General features: G+C 33.0%; 1 protein-coding gene across 3 annotated transcripts in view; it reads left to right on the forward strand.

Annotated features, from left to right (window-relative positions):
• The window catches only part of Gls (glutaminase), a 73918-nt gene that overhangs the window by 23483 nt on the left and 24650 nt on the right, over positions 1–25785 (forward strand). The window contains exons 7-15 of one of the 3 annotated variants that reach the window (XM_031367432.1): positions 5087–5145; positions 12646–12678; positions 12765–12823; positions 15797–15863; positions 16408–16458; positions 19003–19179; positions 20722–20853; positions 21525–21617; positions 22511–25061. In XM_031367432.1, the coding sequence (XP_031223292.1) occupies positions 5087–5145; positions 12646–12678; positions 12765–12823; positions 15797–15863; positions 16408–16458; positions 19003–19179; positions 20722–20853; positions 21525–21617; positions 22511–22657 (818 nt within the window). In that variant the 3' untranslated portion in view covers positions 22658–25061. Of the gene's footprint in view, positions 1–5086; positions 5146–12645; positions 12679–12764; positions 12824–15796; positions 15864–16407; positions 16459–19002; positions 19180–20721; positions 20854–21524; positions 21618–22451; positions 25062–25785 lie in introns of those variants that run through there. The other 2 variants (XM_031367433.1, XM_031367431.1) reach the window with 2 other exon arrangements.

Genomic DNA, 25785 nt, shown 5'->3' on the forward strand with positions numbered 1-25785 from the left:
AGAATCTGTCCATAAATTGCAAATGTTTCACCTGTTCAATTTTCTGGTGTGTGAAGCTCTAATATGTGTTGTAAAAATTCTTTAGATTGTTACCACAGTTGTTATTTCTGTTGGCTCCTTCATTTTTACTATACTTGAAGAAAAAAACAGGTTCATGTTCCTAAGTCTTAATTAGAGTGCTTTTGCATTGCAGTAATGCTGCTGTTCTTCACCAGTTTCTACTTTAGATGTATGACTCTGAACCAGAGTTGTAGAGGAATCAGTAGATTACACTCTGTGAAGTAATTTGTTCTTTGCAAAAGCCCTGGATGCAATTTATGTAGCATTTGCTTGATACTTATCAAATACTTGGGTGTGTATGGATATGCACACATTGGTTGCCTTCTAGCTCCAAGGATTTAAACCTGAGACTGTATAAAACAAAACAAGAAATCTGAAATAATAGATTAACAAGGTTTTATATAAGTATATATGTAGAGTAATTTCATTATTGAGTTCTGCATTGTGATTTTCCTTTGCTTGGGACTTTTCTTTCAAGTTGATAATATTTGGAAGTATTTTGCTTTTTTGAGATATATATATGTATATATATATATAAATATATATATACATACATACATACACACACAGTGTAGCATTCTTCAGCGAAAGCAAGTGCTACCATTTTACATATGTTCAGGAAAAGCATAGGTCTTCTTGTTCAGCATTATATAGGGAAAGTAAAATCTTATATTACAGTGTTTAGATTTTAACAACAGGCTGTTAATATTTGGAACTAGTCTTTATGGTGAATAACTTAGAATGTAGTTTTTCTTACTTTAATTACTAATTATAAGCATTAATGGAGTACAATGTGTGCTGTGCACCATAGAAGGATAAATCAAATTGTCATGAATTGTTTCACAGACTTTACTTGTAGCATGAACACAAAATTGTTTCTTTAGCAATTTTGAATCTTATTATTATAATGTAGTTGGTAACTTGGTTTTGCTCTCATCTAATTTTAATTTTTTTCTTTGGCCAATATTTCCTCATTTTTCTCCTACCCCTACATCCATGGTAGCAACTATCATTTTCTTTTCTTTTTCTTCTTTTTTTTTAAGATTTATTTATTTTATATATGTGAGTACACTGTTGCAGTCTTCAGACACACCAGAAGAGGGCATCAGATCCCATTACAGATGGTTGTGAGCCACCATGTGGTTGCTGGGAATTGAACTCAGGACCTCTGGAAGAGCAGTCAGTGTTCTTAACCGCTGAGCCATCTCTCCAGTCCCCAAAAGTATCTTTTTCGGTTTCTTTGAGTTCCATATTTTTAGAGCCTACATAAAGAAGATTTGTACATGGTTTTACTATTTGTAATATCCTCTGGGTTTATCTGTGTTACTATAAATTAAATGTAATTTTTTAAGGCTGAATAATATTCCTTTATTATATACTACATTTTCTTGATTCTCTGATCCACTGGTATACATATGCATGTCAATCTCATGTCTTAGCTCTGGTGAATAAGTGACAGAATGAACACAGAAGAGTGACGCCTCCAGGGTTAAGTCATCATTTCCTTTGCAGACATTTGCTCAGGAGGACTTCTAGAGCCAACATGTACAATTTTAAAGGATGATTTTTGAATTGTTATTTCTCCATTGAAGGAAATGAAGTATAATATACACAATTAATCCTCTCGGTCTTTGTAAATGAAAAATATCTAAAATCACATTTACTTAAGAGACATTAGTAAAAGGGCTAAGGGGGTGGGGGGAGCAAGAGAGAAGGCTGCATGTGAGCAGAGTATAATGTATGTACAAGAAGACACCAAGATGAAACCCACTACTTTGTTGGTTTACAATTTTTCAGATGATAAAAGAAAGAAGCAAAAAGATTTCTATCTTTAATGATACAACTCATAAACAGTTTGAAGCTAAGATGTATACATGTGTGTGCTCTCATCTTTCAGTTGTACACAAGAGTTATAAGCTGGAGAACAGCTTGAGTTACACTGTTTCAAAACAAACATAGAATTCAGTAGCTTTTATTACATTCCTACGGTTTTGAAATCATCATTCAATAAATTTGGAACACTTTGACCAGCTGCAAAATAAATTTCATATTCATCAGTGATTATTCCCTGTTTTGTTGTTGTTGTTGGTTTGTTTGCCTGTTTGTTTTTTGCCTTGAAATTTAGTGCTCTATTCTTATCTATAGATTTATTTGAGAAACTTCAGATAAATGAAATCATTTAATATTTGTTCTTTTATGACTAATTTTCCTTAGCTTAGTATGTATAAGGTTCATTCATGTTGTAGTTTTATTCCCTTTAATAATACTTCATCATGATAATAAGACCAGTTTATCTACCTTTTAGCTGAAGGGACATTAGACTTATTCTCATGGTTATATAGCTGAAAGGAATGGCTGGGTCCCATGGTGAGACTCTGTGTTTAATGCTCTCTGCTTGACTGCTTTTTCTTTTTCTTTTTTTTTTTTTTTATTATTTTTTTAGATATTTTCTTTATTTACATTTGAAATGTTCTCTCCTTTCCTGGTTTCCCCTCCGAAATACCCCCTATCCTCTCCTCCTTCCCCCTGCTCACCAACCCACCCTCTCCTGCTTCCTGGCTCTGGCATTCCCCTACACTGGGGCATAGAGCCTTCACAGGACCAAGGGCCTCTCCTCCCTTTGATGACCGACTAGGCCATCCTCTGCTACATAAGCAACTGGAGCCATGGGTCTCACCATGTGTACTCTTTAGTTGGTGATTTAGTCCCTGAGAATTCTGGGGGTACTTGTTAGAACATATTGTTGTTCCTCCTATGGGGTTGCAAACCCCTTCAGCTCCTTGGGTCCTTTCTCTATTTCCTTCATTGGGGACCCTGTGCTCAGTCCAATGGATGGCTGTAAGCATCCATTTCTGTATTTGTCAGGTTCCTGTCAGCAAGCACTTGTTGGCATCCACAATAGTGTCTAGATTTGGTGATTGTATATGGGATGGATCCCCAGGTGGGGCAGTCTCTGGATTGTCGTTCCTTCAGTCTCTGCTCCACACTTTGGACTCTGTAACTCCTTCCATAGGTATTTTGTTTCCCCTTCTAAGAAGGATCAAAGTATCCACATTTTGGTCTTCCTTCTTGGTATTTCGAGCTTCTGGGCTAATATCCACTCATCAGTGAGTGCATACATGTGTGTTCTTTTGTGATTGGGTTACCTCACTCAGGATGATATCCTCCAGATCCATCCATTTGCCTAAGAATTTCATGAATTCATTGTTTTTAATAGCTGAGTAGTACTCCATTGTGTAAATGTACCACATTTTTTGTATCCATTCCTTAGTTGAGGGACATCTGGATTGTTTTCAGCTTCTGGCTATTATAAATAAGGCTGCTATGAACATAGTGGAGCATTTGTCCTTATTACATGTTGGCACATCCTCTGGCTATATGCCCAGGAGTGGTATTGCTGGGTCCTCAGGTAGTAGTATTCTGTCCAATTTTCTGAGGAACCAACAAACTGATTTCCACTGTCAATAGGACAAAACGACAACCAACAGATTGGTAAAAGACCTTTACCAATCCTACATCTGATAGAAGGCTAATATCCAATATATTCAAAGAACTCAAGAAGTTAGACTCCAGAGAGTCAAATAGCCCTATTAAAAATGGGGTACAGAGCTAAACAAAGAATTCTCAACTGAGGAATACTGAATGGCTGAGAAGAAATGTTCAGCATCCTTAGTCATCAGGGAAATGTAAATCAAAACTCTGAGATTCCACCTCACACCAGTCAGAATGGCTAAGATCAAAACCTCAGGTGACAGCAGATGCTGGCGAGGTTGACTGCTTTTTCAAAGGTCACAGTTTGAGCTAGAGGCTTGTCTTGTGGAATGTAACTTGCTAGATTCAAGGAGACTAATGTGGTATAGGTAATGTCTGTACAAGGATTGTCAGATTTGGTAAGCTTATCCATGAGGAAATAAGTCTCTCTCACAAATAGTAGTTTGCTTTGAGGCAGGAGTTCATGGATCTTTGAATTCCAATCCTGAGTTCTGGAATTAGAAAACGTACCACCATACCTTGCTAGAAATAATGTTTTTAAATTGATATTTTTTCTGTACCCAAGAGTTTTTTTGTTCACAGTGTGCTATGCAATGGATGATAATAAGTTAAGCTTTTAAAATTCTATTAAAGAATTAAAAGAAAGTAGGATTATGGATGAACATAAAAGTTTGTTTCTTAAACATTTTTAAGGGCATATGCTGCTCTTGCAGAGGACCCAGGTTTGGTCTTTAACAAGAACATAGCAGCTCACAACTGTCTAAGTCCAGTTCCAGGGGATCTGACAGCCTCTGCCCTCTTTAGATACCAGGTGTACATGTGATACAGATATATATAGATAGATAGATAGATATAGATATAGATATGCATATATATATGGATATATATATATGGAGGCAAAGATAAAATAAAAATAATTCTTTTTAAAATTGATAAAATATGTATCCTTTACTGACAAGAAGTGTTGAAAGTGTAGAGAATACAATTTAAATCTCCTAAAGTCTTACCATTTTAGGCATATCACTAGTATTTGTATTTTGTTCTTCAGTGTTTATATACATGCACATGTATATACATGCATACATTTGCATTAAGTACAGAATGTTTTTAAAAGGTAAATTTGGGATTAGACCAGATGGGCTTTTTCAAAAATTATTTTTAATATGGTCATATTATCCAAGTACTTAGTAAGTGTTAGCTATTTGTATGCATTTTGGGGATTTAATAATAGTAACTTTGAGATATATTCAGTTATAACTATTAGATAGAGATTTGGTCTCTATTTACATACATAGAGAAAGATTGAGTGAAATGGCAGGATTATAATATTTGAAGGGCTCTTAACAAACATTACTTTTTGCAGAATGTTCTGTGAATTCTTGTTTTACTATGTGATTATTAAAGCATAATTCTGGGTGTGAACTACTGTTTTGATACGTACCTTACTCTAAACAATTATGCAAAAAAGTATGTATGCATTCAAGGAAGTGGACCCAAGTATTTGAAACAATGCTGTCACTATTATGTTTTACAGATAAACCACATAATCCTATGGTAAATGCTGGAGCAATTGTTATAACTTCACTAATAAAGGTAAAATGTTGACATTTCCTTTTAACCTAGTAATTTTTTAATAAATAAGGAATAAACATATTTTGTATTTTTTATGTAGGACTATGATAATAAGTTTTCTCTTGGAATTAAGAAAATAGTCTTGTATTGAATTAAGAATTTTATTTATCTCCTCTCCCCCAATGTCATATTATAGACAAAATAAAAAACATGACTCCCAACCATTAGTTCGGGAAAACTTGGATCCCAGCTGTTAACTTCTGGATATAAAGCTTTGGCACAGATTTAAGAACTTTACAGATCAGTGGGAGTTGAGGTGTTTCTTGTTAATGTTTTAAATTTTTTTCTTTTTTGCTTCTAGAAAGAATAAATGATTACAGAAGCATTTTTCTATATGATATTTATACTAATAAGTGTGGGAGCAATGCTCTAAGTTTAGAACAATATTTTTTATATTAAAAACAATAAATTGTTTCTCCTCATAAGCTGGGATCACAGTTCTCATTTAAATTTGTTTCATTTGTTTTACTTATATCATGCCATAAGTAAAAGAAGTAAGCCTTCTTCCAATTATTATATTACTTAAGTTTTGATGTTTGCATTGTATGTTGACTTATTTATGTTAATGTTTGTATCACCTTAATAATTGGAAGCTAAAAGTTTTGAAATAAGTATTTCAAAATGGTTCTGTTGTGTGGTAGACTTTCACACAATTTCAGATGTTTCCCCATTTTTTATTTTAAATTTCTAGTTGTGTTACTTACTAAAATATATTTTGTGTTTGGGACACTTATATGTTCCCCAGTAAGTTTGTGCCTGTCTGTTCCAAGTTAGAGCCAAACATAACTCATGGATTTGTACATGCATTACTGTAGGTGGCATACTCTGAATACATACAGAATGCTGAAGGGTAAATTGCAGACTTAGAGCCCAGTTACAAAAATTCATTTGATTCCTATACTAGAAGTCCTATATTAACTGTCAGTGACTTTTAAAGCATAAAATGACTATCTTAAGAATATATATCTATTTTAGGGCAATAACTTTAAAGCATTTGGCCCAATTAATTTTTTTAATTCTAATAAAGTAGATTTATAGCCAGATGTCTTTTAATGTAGCTAGTTTATGGTATCTAGTTATACTGAGGTGAAAATTATTATAGAAAGTAGTAATTTAGTTATATACAAAGCAGAGCTCTGCCTTTAGGTCTCTTAAGTATGAAACATACATAAATAAATGGGCCTTTATTATTGAGTTCAATAAATGTCATGATGAGAAATCTCACTAATAATTCAGATTTGAGCAAGTAATAAATTAGAAGTACGGAAAGTTAACCTACAATCTCTTGTCAATGCTTAGTTTTAAAAAAACACTAGAGTGGCTCTAAACCATTTTTGGATCTTCACAAAATGCCTGGATTCCATGATTTTACATATATTTTAATGGGTTCCCTAATCCTCTGAAAGGTGATTCGTGGATTCTAGCTTAAAAACTACCACAGTGGTGGGTCTGTCAGAACTTCACAGTTGCTCAGCTATATAGTGACTTAGAGTAGACTGTGAGGCTTGAGGTGAGTGAGACCATACTACAGGAAGTAAGATCATGTCACAAAGAGGGTGGTCACTTTGCAGATTAACCCTGCACACCAGTAGGTTTCTCTTTAGAGGACATATGTAAATGATTTACCAAACACCTCCTTAACTGCATGCAGTTAAAATCCTTTTGTTAATGATTCATGGGCTCAGTCAAGTACACTGATGTGCTGCTGCATGTGGGAATTGCATGTTTTGTCATACTATACCATCATTTCATTAGTTTTATTTATCATGGTCAGTCATATGGCATGAACCATATTGATCCTCATTAGCATAATTAGGAACAGTAAAGAAATACAGACAACATAGATGCAGTTCAGTGTCTAATAGTACAGAAAAGTCATCTTGTATTTGAAAATTTGATGCTTTAAATTTGTAAGATTTTAAATTTATCAGGAAAGTTGCAGATTCATATTTAAGCTCATTATCTTTGAGTCTCTACTTTCAGACTATGTTTCACAAGTATTTTTTTTAATTGAACATAATGCAAATCTTTAAAGATAGAGCATGATAGAGCTGTAAAACTGCCTTCAAAAAGAAGACTTTCCTTAGGCTTTTTTAAAGAAATAATTTAGATTTATTAAGTATCTGTATCAGTCTTTGTATGGTAATACGTTGATGACTTGGTAGTGGTTTGAAGTTGAGGTAATAAAATCATAGCCAAAGAGCCCAGTTGTCTTCCTTATCAGGATGGACACTGGATGGGTTCTATCATCAGTAGAATCTGAGTTCTGTCATTTATTAAAATTTACTGTGCTGTATATAACAGGTGATTGCCATTTCAGTTAATGATATCTTTGACTTTAGCAGTTATAAAGGCAGAAATACTGTGTTATATTAGCTTCTACACGGATAGTGGTTTATTGACCTAAAAACTGCATCTGTTTTTTAAATGGGTATATGTAGTCACTACTTAGACACTAGTTGGTGCCTGCTGTCTGGACACAAACAGGCTCCAAGGAATTTAAACTTGAGTGCCTAAAGCATGGTCACATTACTGTGGCTGCTAGAGGTAGCCATGCTTTTAGATCTTTTAAAGATGTTTTGGTGTTTTTTTTTGTTGTTGTTGTTGTTGTTGGTTTTGTCTTTTCAGTCAAAGTTTGGGGCTTATAGTACCTTTGCAACAAATCTCATGTTACACGCCTCCAAAAAAAAAAAAGTAGAGTCTTTAGTAAGACTCTTTATTTCATAATTTTGTAGTATTGATATTTTTTCCTTGTAGGATTGGTGGTGATCCTCAGGAAATGGGGGAAGAGGCAGAGCAAGTGTTCAAAAGGATTAGCAGATTGTGGAAAAAGGAGGATTTGGACAGAAGGAACCTGTTGCATTAATTCTTAACCACTAAGCTTATAGGAAAACTCCAATATTTAAAATTTTAAACAAAGCTATATAGGTAAATACCTTTTTAAAAACAAATGTAATTTTACACTTAAAATGCACATAATTAAAAAGACATAAGGGTTACTATTATTATTCGCTTTTTTTTCTCTGGTAGCTACTAACTTTAAGGGAATAGTTTTTGTTTCAGTCTGTTTGATTTCATGATGATAATGTGTGATTGTTTGGTTTAAAGAAAAGAATAAAAATAAGAGGAATAGTTATGTTTAGGTAAAAAAGCATATTTCACATGTTTTTGGTTTTCAGTGATAAAAACGTAACCTAATTTTAGCTTAAAAGTTAAAGACTGATGCCTTGAGTATTGGGCTGGGAAACTGAGGGCAACATTACAAAATAATTGTCACTATTGCATTTTTTTTTAATTTTAGAAATATAGTAAACTACATGAATTTTTATATTTATGTCTATTCTAGCAGTTGTTTCTAAGTTTTATTACTTTAAAAACTTTGGTTTTGTGTGTGGGTGTATTTTCTGTTTTAAGGAGTGATTTTTTTTTTTTTTTAGTTAAAAATTAAACATTTTAATTGTTGCTCCATCAACTTAAGGCAAGTTTAATTGATCTACATGCTATTCTCCATTTGTCCTATTAGCTGTAATCTGGCAATTATCTTAGTAAAACCCACATTCTGACATGGTCTGTCACTTTTAGTAGTAGTAGTGTATGATGCCCTAGGCTTGGTACAATTAGCACAGGAATTTAGGGCTGTATTTAGTTGAGACACATTTGAGGGGTTTTTTTTTTTTTTTCTTTTTTCTTTTTCTTTTAATCGAAAGGTAGATTTTTTTCCAACTAACTTAATTGTTCTGTTCCTTTATTTTTAGAAATAATTTATAAAAATACTAGCTGTTAGCAGGGCACAGTGGCTTATGACCTTATCCCAGCACTCTGCAGCATTTGTGTCTACATCATTAGTTCTGGGACAGTCAGAGCTAACAGAGCCCTGACTCCAAATGGCCCTTAAACCCAGATCTAGAACAGTCTTACTTTTATTTATAATACTAATTTGTAATTTAGTAATGTTTAGTTTCAGAAGATTTTCTGTGGCAAGATCAAACCAAGACTATTTTATAAAATCATTTTCAATCACCTTTGCCTCTTTCTTCTGTGATCTCTAATACTTAATTAGCACGCTCACTCTTTATGCCTATAGTATGTTTCATAATAACTGATTAACATTGGCTGTTTAATAAGACATTTTTTAGTGTTGCCAAGTATATTTGTTACACATGTGAATTCATTCATGAATGTGTTATAAAATCAGATATAAAAATACTTTGGCATTCTTTCAATTTATTTTTTCTAATTCTGCAAGCTTTGTACCCTGGATCATCTCCCTGGCACTTACATTAATTGTTTTAACAAACAGAGTAATATCACCCTTGTTAAAAAATTCCCACTTACACTTCTCTTCAAGAGATGTAAATTCCATAGTTTAATAGGCATGTTTATAGAAGTTAAATTTATATGATTTTCTACTCTTTTATTCTTTTCAAACAGACCGTGGTTTGCTTTTAGAAATCATTTAGTGAATGCATTAGAATTTTAAAATATATTTTGCCCAGTTTAGTTTCTTAAAAATTCTTCCAATCATATTTACTATAAATTTCTATGAACTTTGCTAGAATTAAAATAACATAATATATAACAGTGCTTGTACTTTGATCTTCATACTGGAGTAAACATATCCTGGTACATGAAGAATTAAGGGCAGGAACATTCATAGTTTAAGAATATTACTTTACATATCTATTTTCTATATACCCTTCTTAAAATAATTTGCTCTTGGGTTTAGGTAGTTCCCATTTTCCAGAAGAAAGGCCATCTTATGTATTCTCCATTTTATTATACTTCACTGTTGTAGAGTAGAACTCTTGGTTGTTAATGAGACAACACTTTAAAGTACTGAAGTTAGTGGTTTTGAGCCTGTGACTCAATCAATACCTGGTTCTAAGTTGTATTACCAATAACAGTATTGTAGGTTATTGCCCATTCTTTAGTTCAACAAAATTGAAATGAGGCTTAAACAAGTTCAGCTAAAGTACAATATTGCTTGCTTGCTATGTGATAAAGTTCTGGTATATAAAGGACTGAGTACTATTGCTCCAACAAACCTTGTTTTGGTCAGTCTGCACATTAGCTATGAGCAAGATTTTTGTAATGTCTATATAAACTATAGGGTGAGAATCCTTACCCTGCTCAGGCAGTAGAAAGTAAATTTGCATATGAATTAAAATCAGTTATGCTTTTGAAGACCAAAGAAAGTGCTCTAAAAAATAATATTACAAATTAGCATGTAAGATGATTAATAAATCATCATCTTTTTTTCAAACATTTTACCTTGATAAATTCAACATGAACAAAATAGAATAACCAGCCTTGTTTACCTATTCCCTGCTTCAGTTATTTAATGATATATGTTCCTCCACCCTCTTAACTTATTATGCCATAGCAAATTGATTTAATTTTTTTCAATTTATCTTCAGTTTGTCAGTGCACACTTAACCTGTTTTGTATGAGTATATTTGTTTTTCTCTTGAGAGCGTCACACAAAAGCTTTTACTGTAACATTTCAAAATTAATATTAAAGTTAGGTCCCATCTATTCAATCTGTTACATGAAACCTTTTCAAGATATATGGGAACAACTAATATGTAAAGATTTAGGTTAAATGCCATTTTCAGGGTAGATAATAAAAACAAAAATTCATCAAATGCTCTTACATTTAAATGGGAAAGACACACTCTTTAGCCCACATGACCACCCAGCTTTTACTTCCTCCACTTATATAACTCTTCTTAGGGCATTTCAGGTACCTCTTAAAACATAGTTTAAAAACAAATATTGAATGCAATAAATAATAAACATGTTTTCTTAAAACAATTTCAAAGCAAAGTTTAATTTTTAAGCCATAAAATAGACCAAGTATGTGAGCAAGTTCAGAGTTGAAATGGTTTTTATTTTTTGATTTTTTCATATTAAATTTGATAGTTCAACAAAGAAGACTATTAATTTTACAGGGTTCAGCTTAGGTCAGAGAATGAAAGTTCAATGTAACTTGTTTATTTTATATTGTTAAGTTTTGTAATCAGTGATATATCCTATCCATGTGACAGCACATTATAAATGCTGACATCCTTTTCCAAAAGTTGTGCTTTTTTTTTTCTTTTGTGCTTTTTCTGAGGTTGAAAAGGTTTTTGTGGCTTAAATGTTGTTACATATTTTACAGCATTAGGATCTATGGAATATTTTGACAACTGCAACAGTTCAATGAAGTTGGTAATTTCTTCTTTTAATTATTTTTCATTGAACAGCTTTGGAGTTACATGTCTACATTTTAAATTCTGGTATAATATAAGAAAGTTTTTAAAATGTTGGTATGCTTTAGAAAAAATATATAGGGGTTACAGTCTATTTGTCATTAAGTTATTCTTACATTGTTTAAGTTTTGTTAGTGTCTGATTTTGGTAACATACTTTGGTGTTCCTTCTTGTTCTGGTTATGTACCTGTGATTGACTGTACTTTCTTAAATAACTTCATCTGTAGTGTTTTATATATCAGTCATAACTTGACCTTCTCATAGGGAGAATGGACCTGGCTTTATTCAGTAGATGACATTGGAACAAACTCCCTGTAACAACATTCCAAATTACAATACTTTGGAACTTTGAGCATAGATTCTTAACAAATTGCTTTTTAAAATGGTTGTCAAATTATTTTATTTGAATCCTGTTTTAGAAATTAGAGATGTATTGTTTCTATTGGGTGCATATCACCAATTAATACGTTTGATTTCAGATCTACAGCTTACTGCTTTGTAAACTTCGTCGAGGTAAAATGAAACCATTTGGCTACTTGAACTGATCTCCCCTACACAGGCGTTTTTCTAATGACATTTGCCGTAGATGACGTGTCAGAACTAGAAGTAATGAAACAATACATCTTCCACAATCTAAATTGGCATAATGTTAAATATAATAAAAGATAATTTTTTAGAACTATGAAGTAAAATTTTTAACTCAAATATTGTTATTATTGAGAGTTACTGAGGATAGAACTTTCTCCATGTTAGTATAATGTAGCCAGCATTTGCATATATTAGAAGTAGAAGAGGTTAGTTTGTAACAACTCAGTTTTCTAACTCAATAATGGTTAAAGAGTTTGATTTTTAAAAATTCATTGTTTTTAATTGAAAATCATGCTTCATATATTCTTAATTATGTTTTAAGTTTTTGAAACAAATTATGTGTTGTTTCAAAGATAAGGGGTTCCAGCATAACTTGTATTCTGTAACTCTGGGATTAGTACATATATTTTTAAAATGTAATTTTTTATTTTTTTTCAACATAAGGGTATTGACGTGTATAAAAGTTGACATATACAGTTACTTTAGAAGGGTTTCCTAGCTGTAAATGTACTGTGCAGGGCGTTGATTACAGGGGTAGTAGTTTGAAGTATATGTTGTATTAGCTTCTTTCTTACCATCAGTAGTGTCTGTGCTAACATGCTTGCCTTTCATTTCTTTTCAGCAAGGAGTAAATAATGCTGAGAAATTTGACTATGTAAGTATTAACACCAAACTATGTTTATGCTTAATGTTCCTCCAGTATTTAATTTTGGTTACTAATACTTCTGATTTGGTTTGTAGGTGATGCAATTTTTGAATAAGATGGCTGGTAATGAATATGTTGGATTCAGTAATGCAACGTGAGTCTAATTTGTATTTTGGGTTTTTATAGTTGATCATAATTTTTTAAATTCACTGACAAACTATAAAATTTTATTTTTAATACTATTTTACTTCTTATATTAACACATTCACATACACACATATGTATGTGTATGCATGCAGTCTCTACTTATGGCCCTAGAACTTATTTCAGTGAATAGGTAATTACTCAGAATTTGGTCATCAGAAGGTAATCAAATCTAAGAAACATTTAAAAATGCTTTTTTAAAAGTTTTAATAAATGTCAGATAGATAATTGTAGAGTCCGAAGGAACCGCAAGTTTATCTCAAAATACCTGGGCTTGTTTATTTTCTTTTTAGCTCTAATACCCATCTTACCTCATTTCTCTGTGACTCTGACTAACTTGATTTCTTTTTAACCCAATTTTTTATTTTGAAAGTTTCAGTCTCCAGAAAAGTTGAAAGAATGAAAAAGGATATATCTTTTATTCATATTTAAGAATGTTTTGTTTCTTCTGTTCTGTTCATTTTTAAAGATCTTAATTTGTATATGTGTGTATTGTGTTGTATGTTTGTGGGTGTGAACTTAGATATGCGCATCACATCTATGGCTTAGATATGCTCATGTATGGCTGTCAGTTTAATATTGAGTATTTCCTTAGTTACTGTCCACATTTATTTTTTATTTTGGGACAGAGTCACTCACTGAATTAGAAACAATTGATTTGGCTGTCTCAGGGTCTCCCTGTCTCTGTCCCTCAAGCTCTGAGGTTACAGGTCAGTGGCCTGTACCTGTTACCACCATGCTAGCTTTTTAGTTGGGTTCTGGGAACTTGATCTCAGATCTCAGCACTTTACCAAGTGAGCCATCTCCCTAGCCTGTTCCTTTGTGGTGGGTAGGGAGGAGGAGGGGAGAGAGGGAGATTGATTTGTTTATAATTAGATGTTTGTAAATAGAGATATATCCAGATTTTTCTTTGATGAATCGTCTAAAATCATGATATTGTTTATACTTCACCCTTAAGTCACTCAGTGTGCATAAGTTATGTGTTTAAAAGGTATGTGTGTGTCTGTGTTAGGGTGTCTATGGAAGCCATCAGATCCCTTGAAGCTGGAGTTAAGTTAGTGTGACCCACCTAAGGAAGCCATGCCCTGCTCCTCTGTAAAAGCAGCAAATGTTCTTAAGCACTCTGCCACCTCTTACCTCATCATTAACTTACATAATCACACTGCTGTTAATACATTCAAGAACAGAACATTAATAATTTTATAAAATGATGTTAACTCAATAAATGAATGTCATTTAGGCATTCATAATTAAATTTGAGCTAATCAAACTTGTATATTTGTTACTGTTTAGTCTCTACAGCAGAGCAGTTTAGTTAGACCCTTGCATTTAAAGTTTTCTTTCGTGAGGGTTGTATTTTTGTTTATTAATTTACTTTTGAAGACCAGGTGTTTAAAGAGCAGGGACAGACAGATTATTTCCTTTGGAAGGTTGCTGCTGCCTAGGTTAACCACTTTTTCCAGGAAGCTTTCTGGAAATCTCAGAAGGAGTTTTTCTGTTCTTTCAGTAAGTTAAGTTCTGTTTGTTTGTTTGTTTGTTTTTAAGGGATAACAAACTGAGCCTTGTAGCACAGGCAAATCCTAGCTAATCAGCAGGCTGTTAAGGCTAGCTAGCTTGGATAACTTAGCAAAACTGTCTCCAAATAAGTAAAAGGAGGGCTGGAGAAATGGCTCATTGGTAGAGCACTCGTGTGACATGCCTCATCTGTTCTCTAGTGCCAGGAAGGGAAAGAGGGAAAAACAGAGGTTAAAAGCTTTTCCGTATTTATTACTGTTTTCTGACCATAGAAATGTTAAAACTAATAGTGATTGTCACTCTTCTCAGCAGAAATACTATTCTGCTTCTGGCCTCATAGGTTTATCTCTCAGATGTACTATGTAATCTGTTTTCCTGATAATTCATTCTCTTTCCCTCCCCAGGGATCCTTTTGTAGAGTATATTATAGAAAGCTTTACTGTTTCTCATCTGTTTCTTGTGAAAGACTTAATCAGCTGTTTATGTGTTTGACCACTTAACTCCTACTTGAATGCAGCAGGCTTTCTTCAGCTCATTTCAGTAGTTTGCTATTTCACTCCTTTCCTTTCAAAATACAGATCTGATTGGGAAACTTGTTTAAGTCTTCCAACTTGTGTTTTTGTTTTGACATTTAATACCTCTAAAATTTTGGTCCCCAAGGGTTAGAGAGATGAGATGGCTCATGGGTAAGATCTGTGGCTGCTCTTCCAGAGGACCTGGGTTCACCCACATGGTGGCTAACAACCATCTGCAACTCTAGTTCCAGGGAACCTCTTCTGACCACCATGGAAACGAAGCACACAAGTGGTGCACAGACATATGCAGGCAAATTACACGTAACATTAAAAAAATATTTGTCAGCTGGGCTATAGTGGCACACACCTTTAATCACAGCGCTTGATGGGTAGAGATGGGCAGATTGCTGAGTTCAAGGCCAACCTGGTCTACAAAGCAAGTTCTAGAGGACAACCAGGGTGACGTACAGTGTTTTGAAAAATAAGAAGCAACAATAAAAAAATTGTCCTTGACGTTCTATTTTCATATTTTTGTAATTGTTCCTGCTTCATGGGACATGACACTTTAATCCAGTGATTGTTCTAGGTTCCCATTTTTTGTGTCACTGTTCACCATTCCTGTTAGCTCCCTCAGGTACATTGTGATTCTACAAGACAGTTTGATAAGCCATTTCAATTTATTTCAGTGATGGCCAGTTTTGGCATTTTAAAATTAGCTCCTTTGTTCAGAATGTATGAAGTTTAGAAAGGACGAGTTGATGTTACTCCTTTCATAGTGAGAAAAGTTAATGAAGCTGTTCTGTTAATCCAACAGTCCTGAGTGTTAGATCACCGACTTTATACTAAACTTTTGCTATACAATTCAAGAACAATCATAATTTTTTTTCTTCTAGGTTCCAATCTGAACGAGAAAGCGGAGATCGAAATTTTGCAATAGGATATTACTTAAAAGAAAAGAAGGTTTTAAAATTTTTTTCTATTTAAAGTTACTTTTGTTTAATAAAATGACATCTAAGAACTATATATTAGCCTTTAATTATATAAAGTGAAAAGTTTTTACAAAGCACTCTGGAGTCAGTGTTATTAGCAAATTACTCATGTTAACATTTAATTGATTTCATGTATTTGGCAGTATTAAAATATTTGACTGTATTAGTGCAAATTCTGGTCAGTTTGTTTCTTTTTTAAGTGCAATATCTGACTACTGTTGATAAACCTTTATTTTTTTTAAGAACTTTAAGATTCTATATGATTATAAATCACAAATTGTTTAATCTTTGTCTCTTAAAATAGAATTTAGGAATGTATATGACATGATGTAAATTTATTTTCTAATTATGCTTGTTTATGAACCCCATACTATTCTGATGGCAAAGTGAAACATTTTGTATATCCTAAAGTTAATACTGATATATTTTATTGTCTGCTCATCTTTTGTCTATTTTTTGTTGTTTGCCTATGATTGCATTGCTTTTCAGTATTTGTGGATTTTGCTCTTTTCCAGTGTTTTCCGGAAGGCACAGACATGGTTGGGATACTAGATTTTTATTTCCAGGTAAGTTTTACTCTGAGTTATATAAATTATCTTTATAAGTAAGTAGCTGTATCACATTTTACAAAATATAGATGCCTTGGAAATCCTGACTCTAGGCTATGAGAAAATAAATTTCCATTAACTTTCATGAGCTGTCATGAAAGGCTGCTTCATGTTCATATATCCTGAGAATCCACACATGAGAATGGAAGATGGCAAACAGTGTAGATGAAGATGGACAGTTTCAAAAACTGGTTTCTCCTGTTGTATTTTTTAATTTTTATATTTTGCCTTGGGAAAACTTTGGTTTTTAGAGGGTTTCTAGCAGCATTTTGAAGTGTCATTCTTTTCTGCTGGCTTACTATCCTCTAACTGCATTTTTTTTTGTCTGATTCCATTGGTGCTGAGAATTGTTCAACCCCTGCCTTCACTGTCATGTAGTATGCCTGTGCCTCTAAGTTAATTCTCCTCATCCATGTCATGTTGGGAGCATCCCACACACAGTTTCCTTTGGTACAGACATCAGTTTAGTAGTCTTCTTGGAAATCCCTCTCTTCCCCATGTATTTTTATCTAATCAAGCTGTAATGTGGAGATGTGTAGGCTACATTTGTAATTTTCTAGTTTACTTTACCTATGAAGGTGTTTGATTTTAACATTACAGTATCTTTAGAAGATAGCTTGATGGGAATACAGGTCTCAGATCTACATTTGCTCAGTGTGAGAGCTATAGTGGGGATTCAGTCTATCAACATAACATTAATTCAAGAATGACGTATTAGGCTGGGCGGTGGTGGCGCACGCCTTTAATCCCAGCACTTGGGAGGCAGAGGCAAGTGGATTGGATTTCTGAGTTCGAGGCTAGCCTGGTCTACAGAGTGAGTTCCAGGACAGCCAGGGCTACACAGAGAAACCCTGTCTCAAAAAAAACAAAAACAAAACAAAAAAACAAACAAACAAAAAACCACAAAGAATGGCATATTTCAGTTAACAGCAAGTACAATACTGACCATATCATGAGACGTCAGTAACTCCTCAAAACTCACCTGAAATTAGTGTCACTTTTACTCTAACCTATAAAACATTTAATTTGGGCTAGTATAGTTATATTAGTACTAGTAATCTGTTGTGAAATTTCAATTCTTTAGTACAGAAATCAAGAGATACCCATGGAGTTGTTAACTATATTTTATGGAGAACTGAATTTAACTAAGTGAATATCGGGCTATCAGGAAGTCATTTTTAAATTGGCATTTGTCCAGTTAGGAAATTATTACTTTATAACAAGTAAATTTGGCTAATACTAAATTAGGAAACAGTTAAGGGAATTTATTTTGTTTTTAAAAATATTTCCCTACTTAGGTAGTGATAATGGGAATTTAAATCCTACATGACAAGCAAAATTCTGATTAATACTAAATAAATTAGGAAATGATCATGGAAATTTAAATTTTACTTCTGAAAATATTTCCCTACTCAGGCAGCGATAATAGGAATTTAAAGCTCCCCCTTCTCTTTTTTGAGATGGGTTCTAGCTGGCCTCCAGCTCACAGTTCTGGCAGTGCTGGGATTGATGTTTACAACCATACCTGGCTAAATGTTACTTCTTTTAGAAACCATTTTCCTATTAAGTCTTAAGCTCTGTGGGCCAGTGTAACAGCTTGATTAGGGAAGCTACTCTTCCCCCTTGGTTGCTGCTAATTAAAAATAAGATGTGAGGGAACATTATTTTAGGTTTATGGGTAACTTTGGGTTTTGTGAGGTAAATTATTAATGCTGTTGTTGATAAATTTCAATGCTGGGGATCAAACTCATGGCTTTGTTAACATGAAAGGTAAGTGTGCCACTACTCAGTATAGCCTTGGGTTTTATTTTACTTATTACCTTGATAACATTTACATGCAAAAATTTTATTCTAGCAAGACTCTGTCTTTGTGTTTGTCATGGTATAACTGCTGTCCACAGTAAATAGTAAATGAATATTGATTGATAGGGGCTTTAAAAGGCAGGAAATATGTAGATTTATGACCCTATATAGCCCTGGTCACTGTACAGCCCAGGCTAGGGCTGTCTTAAATATTTATTTCTCTTTGTCACTTGTTGCTGTGTAAATTGGAATACTAAGCTTTGTTATAGGTGAAATGCCAAGTATTTTATCATCAACATATATCCCTTCCCCAGACTTAGTAGTCAATCTTTCATCCTGACATTATCTGTCATAATGCTCATTTGTTCTGCTTTATCTTAAAGATATTATGGCGTATTCCTCACTATAACACTACCAGCAATATATAATAGGAAACATTAATATTTCAACAAGTGTGAATACTACATACAGCAGTAACAAAGCTTAGGGCCTGGCTTGGGTCTTTCTCACTTAGTTTAGTCACCAAAATATTATAAATTTGGACAAATCTAAATACATCTTAAAATGACTAGAAATTTTGATCAGTTGAAATCTTAAGAAGTGTCAATTTTAGAGTAAAACCATCCGTTTAGAAGAGCTGAGAAAATGAAAGCTCCATGAGCCTGAATTTTCAAAACTTGTTATTTTTCTTTGTTTTAGCTGTGTTCCATTGAAGTGACATGTGAATCAGCGAGTGTGATGGCTGCAACCTTGGCTAATGGCGGTTTCTGCCCAATTACTGGTGAAAGAGTACTCAGTCCTGAGGCAGTTCGGAATACACTGAGCTTGATGCACTCTTGTGGCATGTATGACTTCTCAGGGCAGTTTGCGTTCCATGTAAGTACTTGTTGATTTTCTCTTGCAGGGAAAGTCTAGACTAATACTTTCTAAAATACAGTTTGAATTTTGCTTCTAAAGCTGTATATTATTTTTGGAGAGAGGCTTGTTCTAGGTTAATTGGTTACAGTGAGTAAGGATAGAGTTAAAAAGTCTGAGAGATGTCCTTAAAAGTACAGTCACTTCTAATGTTAGCACTTACAGTCTGAAGGCATTTCATGACACAAGGTTAATCCAGACATGCTGTGTTTCTCATTGCTGATGCTTGGCATTATGGTGATCAAGAAGTCCTTAAACTCAGAACATGCACACAAAAGGCCTGAGTCTTTGCTTATGGCCATATGTGGACTTAAGAGCATATAATAGTAAAAAAATTTTTATAAAAATAGTAAAATTTTAAAATTTCTTTAAGCATTGTATATTTGTTACTTGTAAAATGTGTAGGCATTTTTTATTTGATCCTATTTATGTTAAATTGCATCACAATATCCTTGTTTTGTGTTTTAAGAACTTGGCTCCAAGGATTGAGCTCAGGCCACCATACTTTGTCTAGCTTCTTCTTTACTGAGCCATTTTGCAGACACTGTAATTTTCAAGTGTAGTACAATAGAGGAGTGGATTTCATGTTATTCATCAGTCACCTTTTATAATTATGAATACATGATTCATCTTGATTCATCTGTGTACATACGTGCTTTTCTTTATCTTATGCTCCAGCATATAATTATAAACACATAGTACAGCATTATACTGCCATAAAATCTTAACTAGTGCATATTAAACTGTTACTCTTACAAGTTAACATTACCACTAAATTTAATATAATATTTAATCATTGAGATTGCTTGTACCATTCTATAAACTATGGTTATATAGTTCTATATTGTTTGACTTGGAATGTAAATGAGGCTCATAATTGTTTTTTTTCTCTTTTTCTCAAATTTCTTTGTTTCAGATCTCTCTAAAGAGAGGTACTGATATTTTTATGTGAAGACATTGAGTTATTCATTCCTGTATATTTCTTTTTACTAGACTTTCCTGTGCCTATTCTGTTTTCCCTTATATTTCTTATAATAAAAGTTGAAATTTTTTGAAGGGAATTAATTTGTATTAACATTTATTTCTAATTTTTTGCTCTTTCTCTGGCAATATTCTACAGAAAATCTTGTAAAGAGTCAGTCCCTCCTGTTTTGTGGTTTTAGGGGGGTTCTTTTGTTTTGCTTTTAGGATAATTTGAAAATACAGCTCTGTAAAATAAGCTATTCCAAGCCCCCTCCCCCCCAGTTCAGATTTAAGTATTTTAACTTACAAGATATCTTTATCTGCTGTGTGTTTATTATCGGGAGGCTGGAAGGTTGTGGATATCTATCTGAGGACAACTTGAAGCAGTCAGCTCTCTTGTCCTTCCATGTAGGTCTCAGGGATTGAACTCAAGTATCAGGGTTGGTCCTGTATGTGCCATAATTGTTAAACACTTCTCAAACATAAACCTTACTTACTAAAATATTTATATGAATACCCTTTTGTTTAAATTATTTTCAGGTTGGTCTTCCTGCAAAATCTGGAGTTGCTGGGGGTATTCTTCTAGTTGTCCCCAATGTCATGGGCATGATGTGTTGGTCTCCTCCTCTTGACAAGATGGGCAACAGTGTTAAGGGAATTCACTTTTGTCACGTAAGCAAATTTTATTAGTGAAGAAAAATGGGGTGGGCATATAAGCTAAGCTGTCCAGTGATTCCCTCTTTTTTTGGGGGGGGGGGGCGGTAAACTCTTGGTACTTTCCTACCTGTGTACTAGTTAAATAGGTGGTATTGGAGGTGGTTGTAGAAAGCATCAAATTGTCTCTATAAGCAGGTTCCACTTAATTATTTTTTCAGAAAATTCTATTTATGCTTAATCTCTTAAAAAATTTACGTGATGTGTGTTTTGCCTGCTTATATGTGTGTACTGTAACTAATATTCTTGAAGGCCAGAAGAAACTGTTGTATTCCTCACACTGGAGTTACAGACAGTTGTGAGCTGCTATGTGGGTACTGGGAATCAAATCGGGGTTCTCTGAAAGAGCATCTGAGTGCTTTAATTTAACTGCTGAGTGTTTTAATTTCCCAAATTACAATTTATTTTCAGTCTTCAAAACCGTAGCAGTAGAGAATTACAACTAAATCTCTATTCTTATTCTGATGTCAGTCCTCTTCCTGACTCTTTGGTCTGTTACACTAGCGTGCAAGTAGTTGCTAGGAGGTAGCAATGAAGCTGTACAGTAGTATAAGGCATGACTTGTTGAAATATGGATAAACACAGTGAATAGCTCATTTCTTATATGTATTCTGTGTAACTCTTTACAGGATCTTGTTTCTCTGTGTAACTTCCATAACTATGATAATTTGAGACACTTTGCAAAAAAACTTGATCCTCGGAGAGAAGGAGGTGATCAAAGGGTAAGCCAGTCCTTCCTTCAATTCTTCTCAGAGTCCTAAGACGAGGAAGTAGCCCCTCCTGCTTATGTAAAATTTTAGCTTGTTAACAGCCTCAAATCTTTGCCAATTCCAAATAAATAGGTAATTATTGTCAGTCATAGATATTAAAATCATTTGTGATATTTAAACAAAATTGTTAGCTTAGCAGTGCTGGTTTTAAAGCCATGTTTTAACTCCTAATATGTGTCAGTCAGGATTAAATTTAGCTCATTGTCTAGTTTGTGCATGGATATATAAGTGGATAGGTACATGAGACTAATTAAGAAAAAGGCCACTGGAGACAATAGTTTTTCCAGAACATGTTTAATGATAGGATTTTGATGGTAGTAATACGAAAACTGTAGTTCTCTATGCTAAATATCCATAGGTCTTGTTTATTATCACAGTGTGGCCCCATGTGCATAAACATTTTTTTTAGAGTTAGTCTTAAGATCAGGACATAAGTTTTTTTTTTTTTTTTTTTCATTGGGCCAAAGGACTTGCTGTTGAGAATTTTAACTATTTTCCTTTGCATCCCACATGAAGAAAATGTGGAGTAAAATTACCTTGTACACTAGAAACACACTTACAAATAGTATTTTTAATATGTACTAAGTACATTTTGTAAGTGCCAACTTAAATTTGTATTAGTTCCAATCAGAGTAACCTTTACTAATATCTGAGAACTTTGAAATGCTGACAGTATAGGAGCTTTCCTGCCAATCAACATGAGTAACATGTCACAAAATGTCAGACATTGATGGGTGAAGATGTTAACGAATCTTAATAACTTTCATTGAAAAATACATTTTATAGCTTGGACCTTTCATCACTCAAGTGCACTAATAAATTGTGTATGTTGCTTGAACAACTAGCATTCCTTTGGACCATTGGACTATGAGAGTCTCCAGCAAGAACTTGCTTTAAAAGACACAGTGTGGAAAAAAGTGTCACCTGAGTCAAGTGACGACACCTCTACAACTGTAGTATATAGAATGGAGAGCCTGGGGGAGAGGGGCTAGACATGGGCTCTAGCTACAGAGCAGCCCTTCTCCTTTTAACACCGGAAACGTCTTTAGGCTTTGGTTTTTGTTTCTTGTTTATTTTTTCAAACTAAGTATTTATTCAAGTATTCTATTGTTATCAACCTTGGGTACTGGAGCCATAAACTTAAAAAAAGCTTTTTTTTTTTCACTTGTAATCTTTGTATAAAAAAAACTTGTTAATTTTTAAAAGAACATTTACAAATAAAGCAAATTTGCTTTATTTTTTAAAACTTCAAAAAATGCAATTTCCTTAATTACATTAAAGTTTGAACTCTATTTGGTAACCACATTGTCTTTCTTAGTTCTGAAGCCTATATATTAAACTGAGAAGTCTTGCTGGATTTGTCTTTTCCTTTCCAGTTTCATCACTGATAGGATATTGGTGACAGAAAGTACTTCCATGCTAAATACAAAACTAAAAAGGCAAAGTAATCAAAATTATTTTATTTAAAAGAGTAGTAGACTATAAAATTAGCTTTAGTTTACACATATGCCAGTTATAGTGGTAGATTGGCTTTGAATATTTAAAATGCAATACTTTTAAACATGTCTGTTTTTTTATTTTAAAACTCTTCTGTCCTGTCAGAATCACAATGTATTAGGAATGTTTCACATCACTGAAACATTCCAGCCAAAGAATTGCAGGTGTGTGAGAATGGCATGCTTTGTTAGTTAAAAGCTATAATGGTTAGTTGCTCAGAAAGACACTGACTATCTTCAAAATGGATTGTATTTTCATATTCTTCATGTAATTTTTTTGTTGTATTTAAGTGTGAATGGTAAATTTTGCTTTTTTAGCTTTTAGTAATTTTATTGTTTCATAAGTACTAATGAATATTTTTGTGATAATTATAACATCTCATAAATTTTGTTCTTTTTGAACTTTTATTAGCATACTTATGAAATTAATATAGTCTGAAGGTGTTAAGTATACAACTAAAATATTTGTTGAATTGGAATGCTTCTGTTTATTTTTAAAATGCAATATTGAGAATCAAAACTTTTTTCAAGAGAACCATGGGTTCTGTTTAATCTGGTTGTAAACAAATATACATATTTTTAAAATCTATCTTGGCAAAGTGATACTAAAGTTCTGTAGGATTTATTTACATGTCTTCATGTACTTTGTTTTTCCTCACAATTTCAAGGTTTTTTTTTTCAAATTCACTTTTAAACTTATAAAGTTTTGGCAAAGTGGTTGAGAATGAAAGGCTTACAGCTTTTTAAAATTATGGCACATGTACAGTAGAGCAGATTCTGTAACTGAAGTGCAGGAAAAAACAGTTCACTGGTAATAGATTCTAAATAAGATACAGGAAAATCCTGATGATCTGATTTGAAATTGGAAAGTCTGATATTAAGAAAAGGTTTCAAAAAAAAAAAAAAAAAAAAAAAAAAAAAAAAAAAAAAAAAAAAAAGAAAAGGTTTCTTCTCAGAAGTTCGACCTTAAAGCCTTTGGGCTAATTTAAGTATTAATATTTGTATTTAAATAATTACATGGTGAGCTTTAGAAAAGTCTTGCTTTTCTGTTCCTTTGGTGTTCATATGCATTTTCTAGCTGGATGCTTTAGAAGTCTTGCCACTGCCCTGCCTGTGGACACTGAGCATTTCTTTTTCTTATATCCAGAGTTATTTGTGATTCAGGTAATTGAACACCTTAATTGAAAAAAGATTTTAGGTTTCTTTCCCTCCATTTTCTATGTGTACATTTTGTTGTTTCATTCAGAAGTTAGATCTACTTTACAAAATGACTTAATTTTCATACTGTGTGCATGTTTGTGTAAACTATTTTGTTAATTTTTGGCACTTCCTATATATAATTCTAGTAATGCTTGAATGTACACTTAAATATGAAGTAGGATTAAGTCAGCTGCTGTGTTTAAAGAATGCTGTTAAGAACAAGCATTCAAAAATGTGTATAGGAAGGTATTAGCGTAAGAGTAGGTAAGATACTGTGAATGTATCTGCAGACAAGAAAAGGAAAGAAAAGCTTTGCCAGTTTGTGGATTTATCTTAATTCCCTTCAGTATTCTCAATCTCTTTTCAAATAAAGTTTCTTTGAGAAGTACCCAGTATTGTTGGGTTTAATTTTTGCTACCATTATTGATTCTTGATATTCAAGCATTTACATGACAGCATATTTTTTCTTTTCCTTTTTTTCCTGCTTTTTTTTTTGCCATCATTAACATTTCATTTGAAATGCATATTCTTCTTGAAATATTTTGTTTTTAGCATAAATGTTGTGCATTTTATCTTAGTGTTTGGATTAAAACATTTGTGTTGTTGAGCTTTCTTCATTTGCTTTGTATATTTAATAATGTACCTTTATTTTCCAGTATGCCTACTTTTTGTATTGTACAATAAATTTATTTTAAGCTGATTTTATTGTTTTTTTTAATATATGTAAAAACACCTGTGATATTTAAAGTACAAAAAAACAAAACAAAACAGGAAAACAAAACACTTGGGGTTTTAACTTAGAAAAATATTATCTTTCTGAAGAGTTCCTGGAAAGGAAACTAGAAACCAGAAAGTCTTCATTTGAGTTTTAACTTTTAATGAAGTATAGTAGGGAGGAATTTTCCCATTGGTTGTACTTGAATTATTTAAATTAAGACTTGACCTACCTGCCTCTAGTCACATAAAAAAGAAAGGAAAAGAAACAAGAAAACACTTTATTTTATTTGCAGGCTGTTTCTGCTTCTGAGGGAGAATGTAAGGGATGTCATCTGTTGTTTAAATAGTAGGGGGGAACCTTGCCAAATCAATAAGATCTATTGCTTACAAGAGAATGTGTATGGAGTGGGCTAATACAGAAGTCTACCTTTAGGAGCTTTTCTAGATTTTCACAACTTGTTTCAAATCATCATCCAAATTACATAAATTGAATATATACATTGTCGGCACATTTTTCTGTTTGACTAGATCATATTTTAGAGGGATTCCCTAAATACATTTTAAATATTTTTGAAAATATTCTTGTTTGTGTTATTAGCATTAATAGGTGATATTTAAAAAATAACTTTCAGTACTACTTAACAAGTTTCAGTATGGTTCATGTTATATTTATAATAGTATGTTTACTTAAGCTAAATATACATTTT

The sequence above is a fragment of the Mastomys coucha genome, unplaced genomic scaffold, assembly GCF_008632895.1.
Source record: "Mastomys coucha isolate ucsf_1 unplaced genomic scaffold, UCSF_Mcou_1 pScaffold14, whole genome shotgun sequence".
Taxonomy (NCBI): Eukaryota; Metazoa; Chordata; class Mammalia; order Rodentia; family Muridae; genus Mastomys; species Mastomys coucha.